Source organism: Mycetomoellerius zeteki, unplaced genomic scaffold (genome assembly GCF_001594055.1).
Source record: "Mycetomoellerius zeteki isolate Tzet28-1 unplaced genomic scaffold, Tzet1.0 scaffold94, whole genome shotgun sequence".
Lineage (NCBI taxonomy): Eukaryota > Metazoa > Arthropoda > Insecta > Hymenoptera > Formicidae > Mycetomoellerius > Mycetomoellerius zeteki.
In genome coordinates, this window is record NW_017257979.1 from 198,187 (window position 1) to 221,200 (window position 23,014).

The 23,014-nt window shown below is 37.0% G+C and overlaps 1 protein-coding gene across 1 annotated transcript in view; it reads right to left on the minus strand.

Moving 5' to 3' along the window:
* LOC108730581 (synaptogenesis protein syg-2) overlaps positions 1–23,014 on the minus strand; it is a 95,229-nt gene that overhangs the window by 55,871 nt on the left and 16,344 nt on the right. The window contains exon 3 of the mRNA XM_018460357.1: positions 4,786–4,994. Coding sequence (XP_018315859.1) covers positions 4,786–4,994 — 209 coding nt within the window. The remainder of the gene's footprint in view (positions 1–4,785; positions 4,995–23,014) is intronic.

The window sequence follows — 23,014 nt, forward strand, 5'->3', positions numbered from 1 at the left end:
ACCTGGTGCATTCCAAATATATGCGGTTCCATAAAATCATTATTTCGTATACACCAATTTAGAATTTAAAGATTATCTTTCTGCAATATTGTCTATCGACCATGCATTACATAGCATCGTAATTATAACTGACGAAAAAAACTTAACAAACCGAATTATACTTTCATTTCGTGAGTTAGTTTCTCATTGCAAATTCATCGCGATGAAAAAGTACCCATGTAAAAAATATCGTTCGCGTTATTTTGAAATTTGGCCGTTTTTACCAGTTATATAGCAACGCTTTCCAGTTGAGAAATACAACCTGCTTGGTGCAACCAATCGTTCGAGCGGTTTCGAGTTTGACCGCCTCTGACACCGCTACGAGCTATTTAAGCACAGATAGGAAACTTTCCATGTAAGTCAGTGGCGTCCGGGGAGGAGTAATTCACGATACTCATGCCACGAGTACCGCACGAATAGTCGAACAAGCAGGTGTACAGGTGTTACAGGTAACCGCTGGAAAGTCATGCGGACGAGTGAGCCAGCCAGCACGAAGGCGCGATCCGGATAGCAGTTTAGCGAAAATTTCGCTTCGGTACCGCAAGGTAGAAGATGCAGAACAAGACCGGCGTCTTCTCCGTTACGTCCCGTCCCGTATATCACGAATGTATTAATATTATACGTTAATTAACTATGAATTTCTAACGCTATTTTATCGGCTATTTGAAATTTTGCAATACAAACGAGAAGAACGCTCTTCGTAATTGGATTGATATCAGCTACGATCCTTCCGCGATACCGCGCAACCTCTTATTATGTCGGTAATTCGTACACCTACCGCGCGCAATAAACCATTTTGCGTGCAAGGAAACAATGCTCCACGAGGTATCAAAAGGGCACGTAAAGGGAGGGTCACGCGGGAATCCCCCGGTCGGTGTATAGTTCGTTCCGACATGCGGATGGGTGGAAGGGTCGGTCTATCGTGGCGTGTAAACGCTGGCAATTGAATATCGGAAATAGCGGCGTGTCGGAACGTCAGAAGGTGAGTGGCGAGCGTATTGCTTCGAGAATAGGCTGCAGTCGCGGTCGGGATGTCGGATGTCCGTCCAAAGGAAATAGGGTTGCCCTATGAAAATTCACGATGGCGAACGGAGCTTTGAATGAATCGATATTAACCCGACCTGATTTCGTAATACCTTTTAATCCTTTATACTTTTAACAATTTCAATTATTATTAAAACTCTAAAAATTTGTATTTGTAAGCATTTTGTAAGTGATTGAATTTTATTATCTAGTTGACATGTGGAATACATAATCATCTTATGTGATATGTCATTACGTAATACTCGTGTTTTACTGTAATTATTACATATAATTAAGGACATGGCCTTAGAGATTGTAATGGCCTTACACAACTCGTCCATCGATCTAAAGTTCATTAGTTCTCTCTTATAATTATTCTCACGGACGCATCCGCTGGACAAATTGAACCTGGTGAATCGAGTGGGAAATAAACTGGATTAACACGGATACGAGAAGTTAAGCCGTCGGTCACGATATCGTGTAAGTGAGAAAGTCCTAACGTGAAAACGTTACTCGATATCATCCGGAAATAACGACCAAGCACCTCTGAAAATAGGATTACATCGCACCCTCTATGTTTTGTATCGAGTGGCGTAATCGATATATTAGCGGATCCTTCGGTATTAATGGCAATCTCTCTCTTTTTCCTTCTCTCTCTTCCTTTTTCTCTTTTAATACCTACCAAATATCAGCTTAACATATGGCAACCACTCGAAACGTATGCAAACTAAATTATCAAAACGCGTGCTGGCGAGGTACTTGAACTCTCGCATTTTGCAAGCGACGCGGATTGCACCAGATAACGACTGGATAATTGATTACGCGAAAATATAATAAACAGAGCTGTGTTTGCACGCTTTTAACTTAATGCAGCATTATAATATCGAATGATCTAACATAATCCACGGTAAGCTCTATATGAGCAGCCTTTCGGTCGTTGGGGAAGCTAGGAATCAAAAAGTCTTTGACAATGCATCAATCATTCAACATAAAGCTGCCAAGACAGAAAGTTACACATTTGCGAAAATTACAATAATAATCAACTTAACTTGTAATATTTTCGAATAAAAACTTTACCCATAAATAAATAAAAGTTGAGGATAAAATGTCACGTGGCTTGACTATAAAGACATAAGATTTTTATATAAAAATTATACTTGCACTTTTAAATTTCGTTTACAGTATAAGGATTGTAAATTAATTTTTAATAAATTAATATATATAAATTTTTCATTATAAATGTTTTATGAAAAAATATCATGCATTTTATTAATTTCTGTGAAGCGTGAGGAATAGTTTTGTAACGCACTATTTCTCTATTTGTTCACGAACTTCGTGGAAGAACGGGATACTTCCAATGAACATTTTCACATGACAAATGACATGCTGGAATCTAATGGGTTAATTTGTAGCACCTAAATTTCACATTGGCGGAATCTGATGTATCTTCACAAATCATAATTTTCGGTACATGATACGGGGAGAACAGGAATTGTTAGAACGTATTATTCGCAAAATGTGAATGTTTCGAAAATCTAAAGGTGTGTTTCTGCTCCGGAATGAGCAACCGCGGAGACATGTAACTGCAATTACTCTACGTTGCTCCAAAGGATAAGTTCTTTTCACACAATTTTCAGTGTTGAAATTCGACATTCAACTAAAAATACAACGCCCAATTTCTCGATGCTTGTCGTTTCTTTGTAAATCTTTTATCTTGAATGTCTTTTTGGAAAAAGTTGCCTCGAGCATTTTATTAATTAAATAATTTTTTTACACGTAAAATATCTGTTGTCGGAGCACAGTATATGTATGTATATGTACATATATATATTATAAATGTATAGAATATATATAACAATATACAATTGTATATATATATATATGCATTGCTAGAGTCTTAAATCTTAACAAAAATTTAATATTTAATTTATTGTGACCTGATATTGTCTCGACAATTTCGTATTGTACAAAGAAGGTTTTATCTGTTAATGTAATAGTAAGATTCCTCCAGGGACTGACCGCACTAGTAGTTTTTCCGAAGAGTTACCATCGTGAAACGAACATCCAGTAAATTGAGGAATCATGTAACAAAGTCCTTTTCCTAGGAAAGTACGCTTTGCACGGAGAAGTGCCCTTTGCCGAAAGAAATGTCCAATTCTGAGGTGAAGGTCGGTTTTGTAAAAATTTCGTGTCTTTTCTTTCCAAGATACATTAAGTTTCTCGAATTGTACAGTGGACGCTTTAAACGGAGATCAAACGTTCTTTGTAACAAATAAATGTTGCGACAACGGCTATGAGAAAGGGGGAAAAAGAAACGTAAGTGATAATATTAAAAAGGCGCCGCGATGTTGTTTTATGGAATAAAAAAATATCTTCTTCAATGTTTCACTTAATATCTTAAATATCAAAGGAGCAAAGATAACCCGATCTCTTGAGTTAACCATCTTGTTATTTTTAACTTCCATGTGTGTCAAAATATGAATCAATCCAATTTTTGTGATTGGTTTTAAAGTGAACAATATTTATATTAACGTATGCACATATTTAGTAAATAATCAACTAAATTTTTTAATCAAATTTAATACATTTTCTTTAATTAAATTGTTCAATTCCATTGTTTAGTTAAATTAACGACATATTAAGTAGGAGCAATGGTATTACGTAAGAGTCACGTGATAAATCGTCAATAGTTTTACGAGAAAATAATTCGATACTGTCCTCATAAAATTAAAGAATTCAATAAAAATTAAAACTCAGAAATTATTCTTTCACAAGTGTCGGATTAGAATAGAGCGACGCGATATCGAAAAGTTGTCAGATAAAATATGTGTATGAATTATATAACGCTCGTTAATTGCATGGAGGAGGCGCAATGAAACTTAATTCTCAAAAGTCTGGTATAATAATAATTGATTTAACTTAATATATGGAAAGTTAAGAAATAAAAATGATATAGTACAAAAAACGCGAGGCAGCCAACGAGGATTGCGTGCTCAACTATTCTAACTATGTGAACTTACTGGCGGAATTTGCTTGCACATTGTTTTCTGCTGAGTATAAATTTTCACGAGTGGTGGCATAATAGAATTGTATCAAAAGTTCTATTGCAACGATCGATAAATTACAACTTTGTTGGTAATAACGAGAGTATCATTTTAATAATCGCGATATGAACTCGGATATGAAGTTATTCATTATTAACTACACAAATCTATTTTAAAATATTAAACAAAATTATATTAATACATGAAATGCAATTTATTCGTGCGATCATTCGCACTAATCGATTCATGTCGAGCTATCTAAAGTATTGACACGGTGCTCTGCGCACGACGGTTGAATCAATGACATGCTGGCGTAAAAGTGAACATTGAAGCGCGATAAAAGTTTCGATGATCAAGTACAAAATAAATGATGATTTCGAGCATATAATATGAATTATGTTAAAATAATTAGGATTAAATATTTTCATAATTGCTAAAAGAATCAAATTAATCAATAAATTTAATTTATACGATTTAATTGTAAATTTTGTAAATCCATTAATTCTTTTCGGCTTGTTTTTACATCGCATTCCTCAGTCTTCCTTCATGTTGGTCAAAATTCGGAAATAAAAATGAATAACATTATTGTACCACATTATTTTATGTGTATATCTTTTAATGTAAAAATTTTGTGGATACATATTTGATATGTTTACGTGCTATTAAATAAGATACGAACCTATCACCGTCAATTGAATTCTGGAATTTCTAGTCGGATTTGTGGTGAAATCCACTCGGCACCTGAATTCGCCTTCGTCCTGCTCCTGTACGTGGTTAACGCTCAAAGTTGCGGGCTCCGTTGTCGTCCTGAATAATGCCCGATCGCCAAGATATTCTTTATCTTGCCAATGCAACGGTTTTTCCGAGTGCTTGCCACGCAGATCATAACTGAAACAGATATTTCTTTTGTTTATTTCATATTTCTCTCTTGTTATAAAGAATGTAAAAGTTGTGACAAAGAATGTAAAAAATAAGTAAATACAATGCAATCCAACTTCTATACAGTAAAAACTCATTATTAAAGCTTTCTTAAGTATGTAAGAATTTCTCAAATTTCTATATGGTCGGAACAATATAAAAATCTGCACTGAAGTTTGAAGACCTAGATTGCGAACAAACTTGTCGATATCGAATAGAAATATGGACTATGAATATATTCATTCATAAAAGAATATTTATATTCATAAAAAAATATTTATATTCATCTTGAATTAACTGAGAGATACGGTAGTGTCTCGCGCTAAGAACAAGCGCAGCGATAAGCATTACATCGTATTGAATTAGATTAATCAGAATAAAAAATCTATCTTTATTCTATCATTATTCTATATATTTGATATAATACTTATTTATTCAGAGGATGAATATAAATAGTTTTTGAATTGATGAACATATTTATAGCATTCGATATCGACAAGTCTAATTATGGATGAAGGATGAAAATTTCACATTGCCAACGGAGAAGATTAAATCTACATCCTATATTATTAAGAACATTCCATTTAAATGGATTATTTTTGTTTCAGACTTGATTTCTTTCGCGTTTTTTATTATAGGATTAAGACAAAATTTTATCGAGAATCTTATAATCTGGAGAAAGCGCATTGTGTTCGCGGTACGATCTCGTATATAAGCGAAAATCGCATATATACGAATAACTCGTGCTCGGACATGACTGTGCCATATGTTGCTTTATGTTTTTTGTTATTCCGCGTCGAGAGTAACGCGGATCACGATGAAAAATAAAGTGAAACAAATGTGAAACTTCAGAACTAATGTCGCGACGGGAAGAGAATTTCGTTAACTCTCCACTCTTTAATGCAGTGAACGCCTCGCGCATATTTGATGGTAAACGACGAAGTTGGATAATAAAGGACACACATATGACATAGTAGAAACAACATAATTTCACTAATTAATTTAATACGATATGAGCCCGCTTTTGTGAGATAAATTTCGCATTTAAAATTATTTTAACTTTATGGCTAACACTAAAAAGCTGTAATATATTTAATTGAATACAAAAGTTCCGTCTCTCTGTTATGTAAATTCTATTATATTATTTCTATCGCACGAGATAATATCAGTAACAAATTCAATTCAAATATTTTTTTATATAATCTTATAATTTTATGATAAAGACACACGCGATAAATTGTAAAGTTATCATATATGTGTCCAAATATTGTCGGAATCCATTAAACATTTTAAATCTTTATCCTATATTTTTTATATCATTTTTATTTTATTTTATTTTTTTGAGAAATAAATACTAGCTGAATAGGAATAATTCCACATTTGAATTTTGCCGTCTACGTATAAAACGACGTATAAAAAATCATGAGTCTTATTCGAGGTGTTAATTAAGAATGTATCGGCCAGCCGGTCGTTCTCCTTACTCACAATCAGATGATCGTTTCTATAAGGAAGTTGCGCTTGCAGCCGTCCCAACGTTTCACCGCAGATCGCCCCGCAGTGCGATTCCTCCTTCGCATACCTCGCTCCCGAGACATCGGGTAAGCATCGAATTTGTGGAAATACCACGAGTGCCTCGTCTGTTACCAGATTTGGCCGCGCGTAGAGTTGGAACGGATGGAACGGTCCAAGAGGGCGAGAGGCGGGTTGGCTAGGCAGGCCAGGGGAGAGAATAGTCGCGAAGGGCTGTGCGGCGCGGTTAGAGCATCAGCGGGGATGGATGCGGTGGAGGGTGCCGACGGGTGTACATTCCTCCGGTGTATTACCGGAGCCGGTACACCCGGCAGCTGGCGAAGCGTATACCCGCGCCACGCACGATTGCATGCCCGCATCCATATGCTGGACCGAAGGACCGAACAACGACTTCCTCCTCCTCTTCTCCCCGTTGCCGCGCCGCTGGTACTTCGCGACGCGCGTTTCCCCGCTAGTTGCATCAAAACACGTATGCGACGTAACACGTGTATGTGCGTGTTTACACAGTGCGCACATTCGGCACGCTCACACTTTGGTGGGCGGAGAAGCGATAGATGAAAGTTAACCGAAACGAGAAAGTTGGCACTACGCAATGTGCGCGAACCGGCGCGGGTGCGGCGATGAGAACGAGAAACTGCCTGCTCCCGCACATGATCGCAACGTCGGGATCGAGAGGATCCAAACAACAGTCTGTTGAGGATAGACCAGCCGAAACGATTACTTATACAGCTCGGTACGCCGCGCCGCCGTGCTTGCAAATTGCATCGCACGTAGCACGTCGTTCGAAAGTTACGGAGCGCTGCACTGTAAGGGCGTGTAAGCGAGCCAAGGGATAGCGCATATTACCCTTGAATTTGTCAAAAGTACTTATCTAAACAACGGTTTTAGGTATATTGGCGTTGAATATATCAGACTTTCCCCTCTGATGCTCCTTCGCATCTCTCTAATAATATATTTACATTTCAAATATATTTAGGTATATTTCAAAGTAGAATTTTTGTAAATATGATATAATATATTATAATAATATACACATATATATTTATATATTTTATATAAATATAAATTTATATAATCTATATGTATAATAATATATAAATTGTCTAAGAAAATGTTGATTATAAAAAATATTTATATCATATTTAAGTTATTTAAATTTTAAATCCATTTGGAGCTTATAAAAATATTTATGCATGAAAACTGTTGAGAAAATAATGTTAATTAATAAATGATAACTGTTATTCGAGTTGTAGCATTTTTTTATTCATAAATTTGTATCAGACGTAAAGATAAATGCTTGATTAGAGATATTACAATGCATTGCGATGTCGTGTTAACGGCGTTGTACATGATACAGCGAGGTATAACAGATTAGTGGTCGGACGTCCGTATCGGGACGTGGTTATGCCTGTCACAAGCCAGTGCGACCAATTATAGCGCACAACATCTAGTACTCTCCATCAGAATATACTATATAACGTTTCCAATTGTGCATGTATACCGCGATTGTGCAAGAAAGTTGGCCAGGAGTTTGAGATCGGTCTCGCGTATAAGCAAAATACAGGGAATTAGAAATTAGTGGTTAAGGAACAAACTGTACTCGCGTTTAAGCGAAATGGATTTCACATTGCTAAATACTTTCTTCTTTGTATCTTACAAGTCTCGAATATACATTCGAGAAGAAAACAACGATTTATTTCCTTCGATCGCGCTCAAAATCGAGATCTCGTGTATTCTCGCAATTTGAATTTCGTGGTGCTTAAAAATGAGATCGCGCGTTGTAGCTTTGTCGACCATTGGACTGCCGGATATATAGCCGTACGGTACACTTTGTATACTTCGGAATATGAAATCAGTATATTAATAGACGAGACACGATAGCCGCATAGCGTGTGATTATGGGATACGGGAAAAAGAAATAAACGATATATATATTACGACACCGACGAACGTTTCAACGACATGTCACGCACGATTATCTACCTGTGTAATGATTTATGTTGAATTTATACTTGTATTTTACGTCCTCTATTTCTTCTTCAAATTTAAAATGTAATTCTTTACACACAAGGATTCAATATTAACCCTTCGAAATTGATGGTGGATTTCAATTATAAGTTTCTTTTTCGAAAATGTTAAATAATTCAATTTTTATGTTACATTTGCAAATTTAGATTACTTTTATTAAAATGTATAGTATTCATTCTTTTCTAAATGCAAATCGTATCATTTTGATTTCTGAAATTAATTAGTACTTTTTAACATAAATTAAATGAGTCTGTAAGACTCTGCGTTAGTAACTGTAATGTTACAAATTTTGGCGTCAGTTCGGGAAGATTAAATAGAAATTTTCATGTTTAATTTTTTATAACTCTAATTTTTATTGTTTTAACAATTGTAAGAATATATTTAAAATCTTAAAATTGTAAGTAGAATCAACTTATTAATTGTAAGAAAGTGTCTAATATGTCCTGCGACAACTTTCCAAAAGATTCTAACATTTCAAATTCAAGTTAATAGCACGTTTTCTCGAGAATCATATACGATTCTTTAGAACTGTAAGTTTTAATTTTCAAGATGTCCGAAGTTTATAGCGCAGACGCGGCTTCGTGTGAAGTTTAAGCATTGCCAGGGAGCGCGTTACAAAAATGCGCGACTATTTAATGCGTATAAATTTACTATAGCGCGCGCAGAGCAAGAAGTTCCGGTGGTGGAAAGTGGAGTCTGTTTGTGCGCGGCATTTCCGAAACTACCGTGAAAGTTTTGAGCTGATGTAGAAGGTGGAAGGGGGATACAGTTCGCAATGGTACGGCAACGATGTTGGGCCGGGCCGGGGCTGTAGTTCTGTGGCGCTTCGTCGTAAATTCCTACAAATGCTGTAACAGGTCGGCGGCGCTACGACACCCTGACGCTCGTTCGTCGTTATTACGACGTACTACGTCGTTATGAATTTTATGATCCTACGCTATAAGTAATGTCGGAATTTATAATACGGCGCTTTGAAAGACGCCGCGCGGTCTTTGCGAAATTCGCCCAAGCGAACGCTATACAGCTAGAATTTTTTTTGGATTATACAGTAAATTACTGACGAAAAGATTACGCCTACTCATGCCATTCAACGTTAATGAGAAGCTTCGTCCATTTGAACCGTCGGGCTTTCTGCTTACTTACAAAATATAATAGTGCGCGCGTTTTTTAATTCACAAACACATTTTAAATTCTATATACAAATTCATCGTTAAAAATTAAAAAATAATATTAATTAAGATATAATTAAATAAAGAATATTAAACTTGTCTATATATCATATATAAAACATTATATTCATAATATCGATTAGAAGCTTCTTTTTGCTTATATAAGATATAAAATAAATATTGGAGAATTCATCATCTTTATTCAATTTTTATTTAGTAATTTAATTAGTAAGCTAGTAAAAATAATTGATACTTTAAAGAGATTCAATTAACTCCTTTCGTACATTTTTAGGAAAATATGCATCAATAATTGCGTAGCGGAGCTAAAATATCCATTGAATAAGATAAGGTAATCCGTTCTTATTGGAAATTACATCTCTCCCACGTATAAATCGTATTATTAGCTTACAATACGACGTACACATATCCTGGTACGCCGCGATCCGGCAAGTTCCGTCAAAGCCGCTTGATCCCATCCGGGGGTATTAAACGGAAATCGTCGACAGATGCGTCCGGCCGGTTAGGTCGCAGACTCGCGCGCAGATTAATAACCGAAGATCCCCCGAGTTAATTAGTGCTCCGGCTTAATACGAAATGCCACCCTGGCACGTGTCGCGATAATTCGCGACTCTCTGGCCGCCGCGCCGGCGGAAGTCCGTTTCCTCTCTCTCTCTCTCTCTCTCTCTCTCTCTCTCTCTGTCCCTCTCTCATTTATCTCTCCGTATAGGTTTGCGGCGCACTGATTCTGCACGCGCTGCACCGCACGGACATTGGACGTGACGATCGTGCATTCCTAGTGCGTGGCTAGTCGGTGCATAAAGGACGTGGCGAGCTGTTCGTCCCCGTTGTGCACACCGGAAGCCAATCCGATAGAATGCGCGGACAATGAGGAGGGCTCCTCTGCCGGAGGAAGCTGGCTGGCACCGCGCCGTCGGCTTCGACGCGCCCCATTGATTGGTACCCGCACGTACAGCCGGCTCCCTTTGTGCCCTACCTTGCCCCGGCGCAAGGTGCATTCACCTTGGTCATATTACGGTTTAATTGAAGTTGATGCCGGCCGCGTATAAAGGCCTTGGACGATATATCGCGCCCGGGGATCTTGGGAAATGTAATTCGCGAGATTAAAGTGGAACGTAGGTCAAAGGGGATGTTAATCATTTTTAGTGCCGAACCTGATATCCCAAATTGTCCTCTTTTCGTACTCTTTTCGTACATTCGAACCAATCACGCGTTTCGTAACGTCTATCGAGAGAAGGTTTTGCGTAAGAAAATATAATTTACATAATTATTTTGTGTGTATGTGTATGTATGTAATGGATAAACCGTTTTAAGGATCGCGTGTACAAAATAACATTATGTGTATGACAATATGTCGCTTGCTTACTTAAAAAATGATAACTAAAAAATATATATGATTTTTAAGTTATTACCATGAACGAGTTAAGTAAACAATTAAACATTATTCTGGTAATCATCAAAAGTAAACTTAACTTCATAAAACATTATGAAAATCGTCACAATTCGCGGTTTTTAAGAATTATGAAATGAAAATAATAAAAGTGGAATTTTCATATTATCATATTAAGAATATTCTCCTTATTCTTTTTGCCGATATTTTTTGATTAATTAATAATTTTCTGTCAAGAGTTGAAAAATAGTTTTTCTGGGAAACTTATAGCGAATTCGGTCACTTGCATTACACTAGATTAGTACATACTAAAAGCTCCTACATGAAATTAGCAAAGTTAAATGTAAAACCGTATAAATATTTTAAATCATTAAATAACATAACCAATAATGAGATTGTCACGTTATTTAACAAAATATATTTTATTGTCAAAGTTGATTACATTATGCCACTGCATTTAGAAACTTTATATAAAGTAGTCTTTAATATATTATACATTAATCCAGTGTAGTGCGAGCGAATTGACCATTAATATTTTTAGCTGTGAACTTACTTTTGAAGTAAGGGAACGATATAGATTTTTAATATCACAAGCAGTATTTAAATTTTAAACGTTTATGACTCATATTTTTATTTTTTTATACAATGTTCTGTTTAATTCTCGCACGTTTTTTTGTTGATACGGGATTGTCATGATAATGGTTTATCGATATAAAAAGTCTTCGCTAACTGTTAAATACCACATCGTTGAATACATATATCGAAAATCGGATTAAATCGAAAAGGTCAATGAATCAATTTAATCGAAATTGTCGAAAATACGATTGTCTTTTCGATTATTTGAATAATTCGATTTTGGAAACTGAACGGTTTTCTGGCCAGTCATCAATCGAGTAATGCCAACTCCAAAAACAAATTCAGTAGAACGTGGATAAATCCGCAACGAAGTGCCCATTTAAATTTTCATTAAGAACAGGCTGCAAATTTATCACATTTCTGCTATTAGTTCTCGCGTTAAGCCACGTCAGCGGCAGATGATTCTCCTACAAATAAACCTGGTCAAATTAAAAAATTCTCAGTAATATGTACATAATTAAACAGGAAGTAATTCAACCAAATGCGTCCGTCATTTTACGTAAAATGATGCACAACCTTGAAAAATTGGCAAATTTTTCTGAATGAAATTACTCTCTCCACGATCGGTGGTTTCAAACTTAGATCTCATTAGTTTTCATTTCAATCCTTGATACACTCGCGGTTACGAGATGTGCCGGTCTCGTAAGCGAAGCGGCCGTTTTCCTCGGAGTCATTATTCTTGTCTTTTTGGCGTCTCCTTGGCGGGCTCGTAAAAATTGATCCTTATCGCGAGAACCGCGTTCCACCGTGATGCTACCGGATATTTAATTAAAGCCGGGCCGTTTAAACGCTTGTGTGCCCCGATATATGGAGTGCCTCTAGATGTGCAGACAGTCCGAAGGTCTATCCTGCCAGGCGCGGGTGCAGCGCTCCGCATCGCAATCGCAACACGCCGCGCCGCATGCACGCATGCCGCCGCACACAACTTGCGTCTCTTATCGATTTCGGTGATATCGGCGGCGCGCTCGCCCTGCACGCCGGTCTATGGCAATTTCCGCGCGCTCTCGTATCCATTTGAATAGCTAGGATAACTTCGGGAGCTAACGTCGACGGAGAGAGTACATTACTCGCGCGCGCGCGTTCTACCAGTGCGATCGGTATTCTGGCACTCTCTCGGTCGAACTACTTCCAATCGTGGGTGTGGGTATGGACGGAGCGCTGTCGAGAAGTGGGATGAGGGTGGGCCTTGGAATTCATCGACTGCCGAGGCGCGTTAAGCGTATCGCTTCCGTTCATCTGGAAACAGTTTCGATATAAATCGAAGCCATTTCTGCCGAAATGAACTCGTTGCGCTCTGAATTCCGTACATATTTCTCGCACGTCTCCTTCGGAGTTTCATATTTTTGTGAAATCACTCGATTAGGTACGTGTCCCGCCGCCCACCGCTACGCAAGTAAGAAGCATTGCGGATAATCACGCATCAAAAACCAGTTTTGTAGGGGCAATCCATTGTGGGAACGAGATAACACTGCCCGATTCCGAGAAAAATGATGTAATTCCAAAATAAAAATTTTTGCTGTATGCTTAATATAATTTATCCTCGAGAACATTTCAAGCCAAAAGTTTGGAAACACTTTTAAACAATTGAGTAAGATCACTTTTTCAAATATTCATAACAGTGCAATGTGTTGTTTTATAATAACAGTAATTTTTTACGTTCAATAACTATTATTGAGTCTGAAGAATTAATTATTGTTAAAAAAAATATTGTTATGGATATTTAAGTAATTTCAAAAATATATCACTTTTCATGTTACACATGAAGAGAGAATGAAAGAAATTGAGAGAGACAGGATATATAATGAAGAAAAGCTTCATGAAAAAAATTTTGAAAGGTATATATGGTAACATCAATTTAGAGGCACCCTAAAATTGATCAGACATGCAAGGGTGCTATAACCATAACAATGGCGAGATAATAGGCACCACCTGTGATGCTAATCTGAAAAGGGTAGAAACATAAAGATTGCTTTCAGGCATATTGACGTTTAAGTATGTTGCATGTCGCGCACGTGATTAACAGTATTAACAACGTTGTATTAAATTTTAATTACTTCGATGCTTCGCTAGATTAAGTGCTCCGATTTTTCTCATGATTTTCGCGCGAGAAGCAAAGGACAGACATTTAACCGTACTTGGTCATGGAAACGATACTACTTGGTGAATGTCGAGAAATTTCAATTAAACTAGTATTGGATGCCACTGCTGCAGTTTCGATCAAGAAACTCCTATCGACTATCCATTGAGTGTCTCTGACCAATCGCACCTGCTATTTGAACATCTAAGTCGAATCACATTCCAAGGAATACAACGGGGAAAAGGAGAGAAAGAGAAAGAGTGATTCGGCAAGTTTTTGACGTATATCATGACTAAAGTTGTCGCTTGCTTGACACGCTCTTTAAGATTTCGCAAACAGCTGAAGTCCAGATTTCTTCCAACATAATTTCGCAGTTACTCGCGTAGCGTCTCTCGTCGAAACGAGGTGAGATTCAGAGACAGCGTGCACCCGTATAAACTATGTAACACGACGAGGTCTCTTCAGGACAATTTCGAGTATTCGTGTGTTGTTGGAGTACCGTGTAGTGGCGTCAGGAATTTTGCAGGCGTCGCCGTTAGCAGCACCAACAGCCGCCAGCCATTACCATCGCAACCGTGTCACCAGCGGCAGTAGTAACAGCCAGCAACCAGCGCCAGGCAGTAGTAGCAGAAACGTCACTTCTATCTTCTCTCCTTCGGGCAACTGCGAGTCGGGGGAGCGATTTGCATATTCATTAAACACCCGCGGAGCCTACATATAGATACCACTCGCTTTGCACCCGTTCGTCTCACACCGAGAGCACTTTTGCATCGCCCGCGGATGTTCTCGCATGGTAGATGAAGGACGCATAATGTCCGACGAGAGCGCGGGAGTTGAGTAACGATAACAGGGCCAAAGGGTTGTCGTCATCGATAAGAACACTGACCGAAGAACCGAGCGTGTCGTTAACGAGCGAAATTTAAGACGTATTTGCATTCGGACTGCTGCCACTTGGCGCAAGTTGATAACGACTCGATCCACCGTTAGCTCGGGCATCGCATAGACCGTTTTGGATGCACCCATAACGGCAAGTAATGTATGTTCGCGGCAGTGTACTTGCGCGCACCAGGATGGTATGGTAAGAACACCGTTTCCATCCTAGCGGCTCCACTCCTTTCAAACGAACGCTCGCCTCTGTTCGTAATTAATTCGGGAGTTGCTGTACGCATTCTCTTCGGCGGCGGCCAGGAGTAAGTTCGAAAGTGAAGTGAAAGAGCGAGGCGTGCCAAATGGAGAACGTGGTGCCGAGGTGGCAAAGGGTGGCAGGACGAGATAAAAACGAGAGAGAGGGAGAGAGAGAGGGGGGAGGGAGAGAAGAAGAGTTGACTTTCTAGCCGTAAGATTTCTACTACGATAGCAGTCAGCGAGCGCCAGCGCCGAATTATGCATTTTCTTGTCGTCCCGTCGAATAAGAGCCAACTGAATATTAATGCCACCGGTGTAATAGTTTGTAAACTAGGTCTCCGGCTGTTAGGAGGATCGTCGTTCGCATCGTTAGTGCGCATAAATGTGCGCCCGTGGGCGTCGCGCCATCGTCCGTGGAATACGACATTGTGGTGAATGACTGATATCGTCAAGCACACAAAAATATTAGAGATGAATGCGTAGATAAACAGACTGAAGAATTTTCATCTTGAACATTAGATTTTTTAAGAATCATAATAAATTGTAATAACAAATCCAATAGAGATAACTAAAGTAAAAGTGAAAAAGAAAATAAAAATTTAATTGAAGTAATAATAAAAAATTACTTATATAAGTTGAAATAAGTTAAATTAATAATAATAATGATGAGGCTGTCATTAGTATACCCACAATAATCAATAATACAATAATTAAAGTAATAATTCCAATAGCAAGATAACTAAAGTAAAAGTTATAAAAAAAAAGATAGAAATTTGCTCTGTCTACAATATTATTAATGATGCTACAAATGTTATTAATAACAATAATAAGATGATATTGCCACCAGCAGACTAATACTAATCAATAATACAATAACAAGAGCAATAACAACACATTTGAGACAATCGTTGTTTCAATGATAAATTCATCCAATTTTCTTTCTAATTTATCTCAACATAACATTTATTTGATGAAACTTTAAAAATTTTATAAACTTTTATAGTTAAAGAGATAGCTATATCTGATAATAAGTTAAATACATTTGTAATAAAGTAATATAAAAATTTCAAGTAAAATAAAAATTTCTAGGTTGTTTATAAATTTTTCGTGTATAAATTTATGGGGCAGTAATCTTTATATTTCTCTATTTTTTTTGATATAACAGAATTTCTGTTAAAATTATCCATGGAAATAGAAATCATAGAAAAAAAAACTTGAAATATTGCTGAAATATTACTCTTCAACTCCAAGTAGCTTACAAGCCGTTAGATTGAAAAAGAAATTGAAGATTATTAAGTGTATTATTATCTTTTTTGTATAATGAATGCTTCGATATAGGTAATTCATCGTATCTAATTCTTAATGCATGACTTGAGCTGTTGCAACATTATTACGATAATTTCGACAAGTTCAAATGGCATGAGACTCTTTTCTCGTCTCATAATGCATGGGTGCAATTGCGAGAGACTGGATCTCCACGTATTACGGTTCATAAGATAATAAGAGCATCCGTTCGATATGCGAGAACGATCGCGACGGCCATAAGTACTCACTGATAACGTTCAACCATGTTTTCGATCATGAGCAACTACGGCCTGTCATTTGCAATCCCATTTCCTACGCTTCCGCATTATCTATCTATTATGTCCTCCCGCCGCGCCTCTTCTTCGTCTTTCCACTAGATCCCAGCGCGCTCTCTCATGTTTCGTTCCTGTCGACAGTCGAACAACCCATACAGCGAGGCGTCCATTATTCATACCTATTTCTGCATCACCACTTTCTATCTTGCAAATGATTCTCTACTTTCCGACGACATATCCACACTTCTTTCTCAGTTTCTTTCGCGCTTCTGCTCGCAATCGAAAAAAGCCTGGTTATTGTTTCGCTAAAGAGAAGATAGAAAAATGATCATGCATTGCGGTCGTTTGAAATAATAATGCAAAGATGGTTCGTGGAAAAAAGATTTTAAATTAATATTTTGTATTAAAATGCATCATCAATATTTGTTCGATAATTATAAAAACAACAAATGCTCCAATATATTTTTAAATTGTAAAACAGGACATTTACGTGCATGTTTTACGAATCAAGATATATATATTTTATTAATATCGCGTACATATAGGACTTTAAAATCTCGAATTGAGTAATACGTGAATTACCGAGGTGAATTCGCTTGTCCGCGTGTTTTTAGGACATGCTTTCTATATCGTACGGAGTTTACGGTAAAATTGGTGTTTGTAGTTAGTGCCGTTATCATACCATGCTGCATAATAATAATAGCACATTTGCGTGGTTCGTATTGTGCTTTCGGACAGGTATTATTACATCTATATTCTCTACGAGTGGCCGACGTTATTACGTTACCGTGACGTAAAAGAGAATCCTTGCTTCGCTCGAGTCACGCGTATGACAAACGATTTGTTTTACATGTCGCGTATATTTATTTACACGTAATTAATGCACCGCACGGACTCGGATACTTTACATCGACTGTTTGCTCTTTATTTTACATTATTTAACTTTGCACAAGTCACTATCGTGTCATGCTGAGTTATTTGTATGTGATGACAGAATATTTCTTCTTTTTGCATCATGCGTCATGATAAATTTTTTTTTCACACATGCCATTCTTCTCGGTTGATATAATATATTGGTAAAATGTGATGGATTCTCTTTTTAATTTTACTCCGTTATAACAAATGGCCATACGTAATGCAAAAATATGTCCTTTATTTCGAAGATGAATATACTCAATGTGGCAATTGGTTAAAAATTTATTATTTTTTGTCAAAATTAGCATAGTATCATTCATTTATTAGTATCAAATTAACGTCAACCCATTTAAAATTTTTTTATGACAAATGTTTTTTTATGATATCGCTTTTATAAGTTTTTGAGATGTTAATAGAATTATTATCAAATCGATGATCAATTTAATTGCAATATTATTATTTCAGTCTCATTATTATTTCATTGATATTATTTTTGTTTATGATTGCGTTTCATGTTTGACAGTAAGCAGCGCGCAGTTTATATTATTGAAAAATATATTTAGAATTTACATATAAAAATATTAGGCTCTAAGAATTAATCTTGTATTGATCCTTTCCTTACTTATTTGATTTATTCATAGACATAATTAAATTTGTAATATCAAAAATTATATCCAATTTGTGACTTATTTTAAATCATTTTTATATAATATGTCTCCACTGCTTTTACTCACAATACGTCGTTAATTTAACTAAAATAAAGAAGAGTTAATTTAACTCAAGAAGTATTAAATTTGACTCAAATTTATTTTTTTTACTAAGTGCATACGTTAATATTTAAATATTGACGTTGTTTATTTTGAAAGCAATTCAGAAATGAATTGATTTACATTTTGACATATATGGAAGTTAAAAATAACAAAATACTATTTAACCCAAGAGATTGGGTTATCATTGCTCCTTTGATATTCTCTAACAGTGTGTAGTGGTCTAAATATTATTGTAGATCATGGCATTTGCTACATTGCATACAAAAAGAAACTGCTGTTTTCTCTTGAAATCTTCCATTAGTTAGCTTTTCCGTGACAAATGTGGAAGATAATGTAGTAGAGAAGTACGTAGATGTGTTCGGTCGAATTTTCGCGAGTAGTTTGGAACGTCAGTCACGTTTTCTTGGTCAAGGCAGACCTTTTCGTATGACAACACGGTGTCGTGGAAATCGTAAGGACAGGTTGCTCTTCGCGTAAACTGGAAACTTTCAAATTATTGCATACGTATCACGTATACGTGTTTCTTCGGAGCTTTCAGGAAGCTCATTGCACGTTTGTTATGCCTGTGCAAAGGGACGAGTGCCGTCAGGAGAGGGATTTTCACCTCTCGTCGTGTTCCATCCTCGAAGATTCGTAAAGACTCGTTAAGCTGCCATTCTCTGGCCACATTAACACGTCGACTTTGATCCTGTCATCAACCCGCGGAGTTGATATGTCTCTGAATCCGTCTTCACCGCGGAGAACACTCGTGATCCTCAATAACGAACGGTGAAACCGTGATTAACTCTTCATTGCTGCAGATCCGGTTCGTAGATTCGAATTGCCTCGCTGTCTTTCTGCCTTCGTCTTACGTTTTTTAATAATCATCGTGTAATATGTATACCATTAGTAATTCAGCTTTCTCAATGATGTTAAGATAAAAAGTAGATTATGTTTATAAGCTTATTAGGCATTATTGTAGCAATTATCATTTTACACAAAACTCATTATTTATTCTTATTAAAATATACTTAATATTCTTTTTTATACGACCTATATGTTTGATTCTATGAAATTAATTAGTACCTTTTAATTATATCATAATCATTGTATTATACAAATGGGTCTTATAGACTTAGCATTACATTAACTGAATTATATATTTTTTTGCGGCAGGTCTCTTAATTTACAGAATATATAATTCTATTAAAAATTGATAAATATTTTTAAAAATTTAATATTTATTCTTTAGAATTTCTTAAAAATTGTGGGTTTAGAATTTAAACTTTATTAGTTTTATATAGATTATACATCTGTCTTTAAACGCGTGTGATATTGAATTCCTATTTATTTTTAGATATATTTTGGAAAGATTACTAATCCAGTCAAATTTCTATCTTTTTTTAAATTTTATTTTGTTTATTTTATATCTTTTCCCTCCATTTTTCTTCTTTTCCGACGTTTCAGATAGATATTACATGTAGTAGGTAATCTGGAAATTGGGTCACTGCATTAACCATATTAACTGGAAATGAAGTTGATATTTCGCGGATTGGGAAATAATAGTGCGATGGCAAGCTCCGATTACTTGTGCCGATATTATCGAACAGATTAAACAGATTTCTGTTTGTATTGTTGATAAATATTGTCCTCCATGTGTTTAAACATTAGATCGCTAACTAGTTAAATATCTCTTTGTTATTCTTTTAGTTATTACTTTTCTCAACTCGATATTGACGTTCAATCAGAATAATGTTCATTATAAATTGTTAATATATAATTCATTATCTAGCATATATTGTTAGCAGACGTAACAGGCACTTATGAAAACACTGAATATCTCTTTCTCGATTGATTGTAATTCACGATTTGATTGATATAAACATGAAATGGCATTTGATCCGCTGGGAACTCGGAAAATCGGGGTAGTTTCAATCATGCAATATATTTCCGCTGGAAAATACTCGCTTCAGTTTCGGATCAATCCGTTTCACCGGAATATGACCAGCGTATTCAAAATAATCGGTTTGCACGACTTTAATTCATACTAATAGCGAATTCGCGTTTCAGCTCAAACCTGCTATATCATGGACCGTTGTTGTGTTCACGAGGCGTTTACCTCGCGGCGTTTACCTGTTGCCGGAAAATGCGCGTTTGGTTAGTCGCCGCGGAAATTAGCCCGAATTATCCCGAAGCAACAGCTGCTGGAAATGAGGCGTAAAGGTGCGATTATTCGTTACTGTGACCAACTGCCGCTGTTAGGCTATAGTTATGATTCCGAGCCCAGCGTCTTCTCTCCAAGTTCGCGATTACTCTGAAACCAAGGAAGCGAGAAGGTGCGGAGAAGGAACAAGCGGGTACAGCACGAAGTAACCCTTTTGATCGCGGTCGGTATACTGAGCCTTTAATTTCGAATGCGAATGGAAGGGGATAACCCGGAAACTTCCTCTCTCTCTCTCTCTCTCTCTCTCTCTCTCTCTCTCTCTTTCTCTCTGTTTCTCTGCCTTTCGCCATTCACTCGACCGCCTCTACCCATTTGCACGCCTAATACGATGGCTGGTAATTAACTCACGAATTACGAGACCGTGACGCTGAAACTTCCACGATTCCAAGTCGATTCAAGGAGACCACACGTTTATAACTACGAGGAAAGGAGGGATGAGGAACATATTTTAAAGTCCACAGGTGCGTGCGTTCGGATGAATGGTAGAAGAGAGATGTTAGTATCGACAAATAGTCTTAAGGTGAATTGTCGATTATATACATGCCGGATAAATTAGTCATTGCATTCTGAGACATTTACAATCTTTTCACGAATTATATCGTATGGCATAGATGTTTCCAAGAGGAGTATTCCAATCCTTAACATGTTTCTCCGTCTCATTTTGCTCGAATTCGCATAAAGATGACGAATGTGAAACCACTGAATCGGTTTCGTGAAGTTTCCTTCCGTGCTCGCGGAGAGAATGACACGTGATTAGGAACACATTTCTTTCAACAATACGCGATTTTCAACGAAAATCTGACGATGCGTGATAATCGCGGGGATATAATAGAGTATTAAATCACCCTTTCGTTTGCTTCGTATTGTAACACTATGAGGAACTTCTTCTCATGCGGGGATATTCACCCTCTCCCGAAAGTTTCATGACAGAGCGTTACCTCGGGAAACCATTCTCGAAGAGAAACACTTTAGAGTCAGTCGAGCTGGAGGGTAAACTCAAGTATTCCCTTGTGCTCATATCAACCGTTTATAGAAATCTCGTGTCTGAGTCGGGAGCAACACTAGCCAGCCATGCGATTAAATTTTTATTCTCGCCTTTTTATGAGAAGTGATGTGGACTTCATCCCTGTTCCAAGAAGTGGCGGTCGAAACGATTGAAAATTCTCGAGCTTTCAACAAAATTGCTCGTAAAAGAATTATAGAAATTAATTACAGAGTGGTACAGGAAATGTCATATCTGCATTTAATTATTCAATTTTCGGGCTTTGGTATACATTCAATTCTGTAGCGTTCAATTTTATTATAAATAAATATGTTATATTTAAAATATGATACTTCGCGCGTCACTCTGTATGTAGATTTCAGTAGTAAATTAAGATCTAGCTATTCCTTTTCGATCACAGTTTGGGCGCACGGTATATTTCATCTGCGTACAATTACGATTTAAAGAGAACCAACATTGGGGGGGTAATGCCGGTTGCGGTGACGCTGCAGGTGCAGGCAATGGATGGCGAAGAGGGTAGCGTGAGACACAGGGGTGGAGAAGCTAGTTGTAACAAACAAGGCGTAGAGACAAGAGCATTGTTCCTCGGCTATATGCAACCAACCCACGGTATAATGTACTCCCACCTCACCCTTTAGGTGTCGCGCGAAGGAGGGAGGGAAGGTATACCTACCACCTTACGCTCGCAACCGTACTACAGATCCAGGCGCCGTTACCTTCTATTATACCGTTCCTATACCGGGTAGCGTCGCTGCGAAACAACCGACTAAATGAAGACACATTGCTTTCATTATGAGCTACCTAGTATACGGCTCTACCGCCACCGCCGCCGCCACTACCGCGGCTGACATCGCAGCCGACCTTTCTCGTCCCCTCAGGCCTTACCTACGATTATCTCTAGAAATGAGCTAGCCAGCAGATATACACAAACTCCTCTTGTTAGAATAGCATCCCGCAGGGTGCTCCAGACTCTCCGCATAAATCTTCATCGATAGACCCTTGACTTGACAAAAATTCTGATACTAAAGTATCGAGGTTGCGATAACGCTCAAACGATGAGGGATCCAATTGAGTCATCGAATCGATAAGGGATCGAATTAAGTCATGAAATTCACAGTACAGTTAGAATGTAACAATAAATGATACCGGGTAAAAGTTCAAATAATTGATTAGCATCAAGAAATAGATATCAATCAGCGCAATTTCAAAACGTGATATACATATATTATATATGTATATATGTGTATGTGTGTGTTTGTATGTGTGCGCATTTATGTCAATAATTTTGCATTGTAAATAAGTAAGAAGCGCCAAATACGGTTAGGGTTGGATCTTGATGCCTACGAAAAGATTTTACTGAAGTATCTAAAAGTTTAGGTAGATATAAATCTGAGAATAATTTTATTGAACTATCAAAATAATTTTATAGGAATCTTAAACATGATGAATAATATTACAAAAGTTTCGACGTTTTAGCAACCAGTATCCTATATAATTATTATGAGTATCCTACATAATTATTTTGATGGTTCAACAAAATTATTTT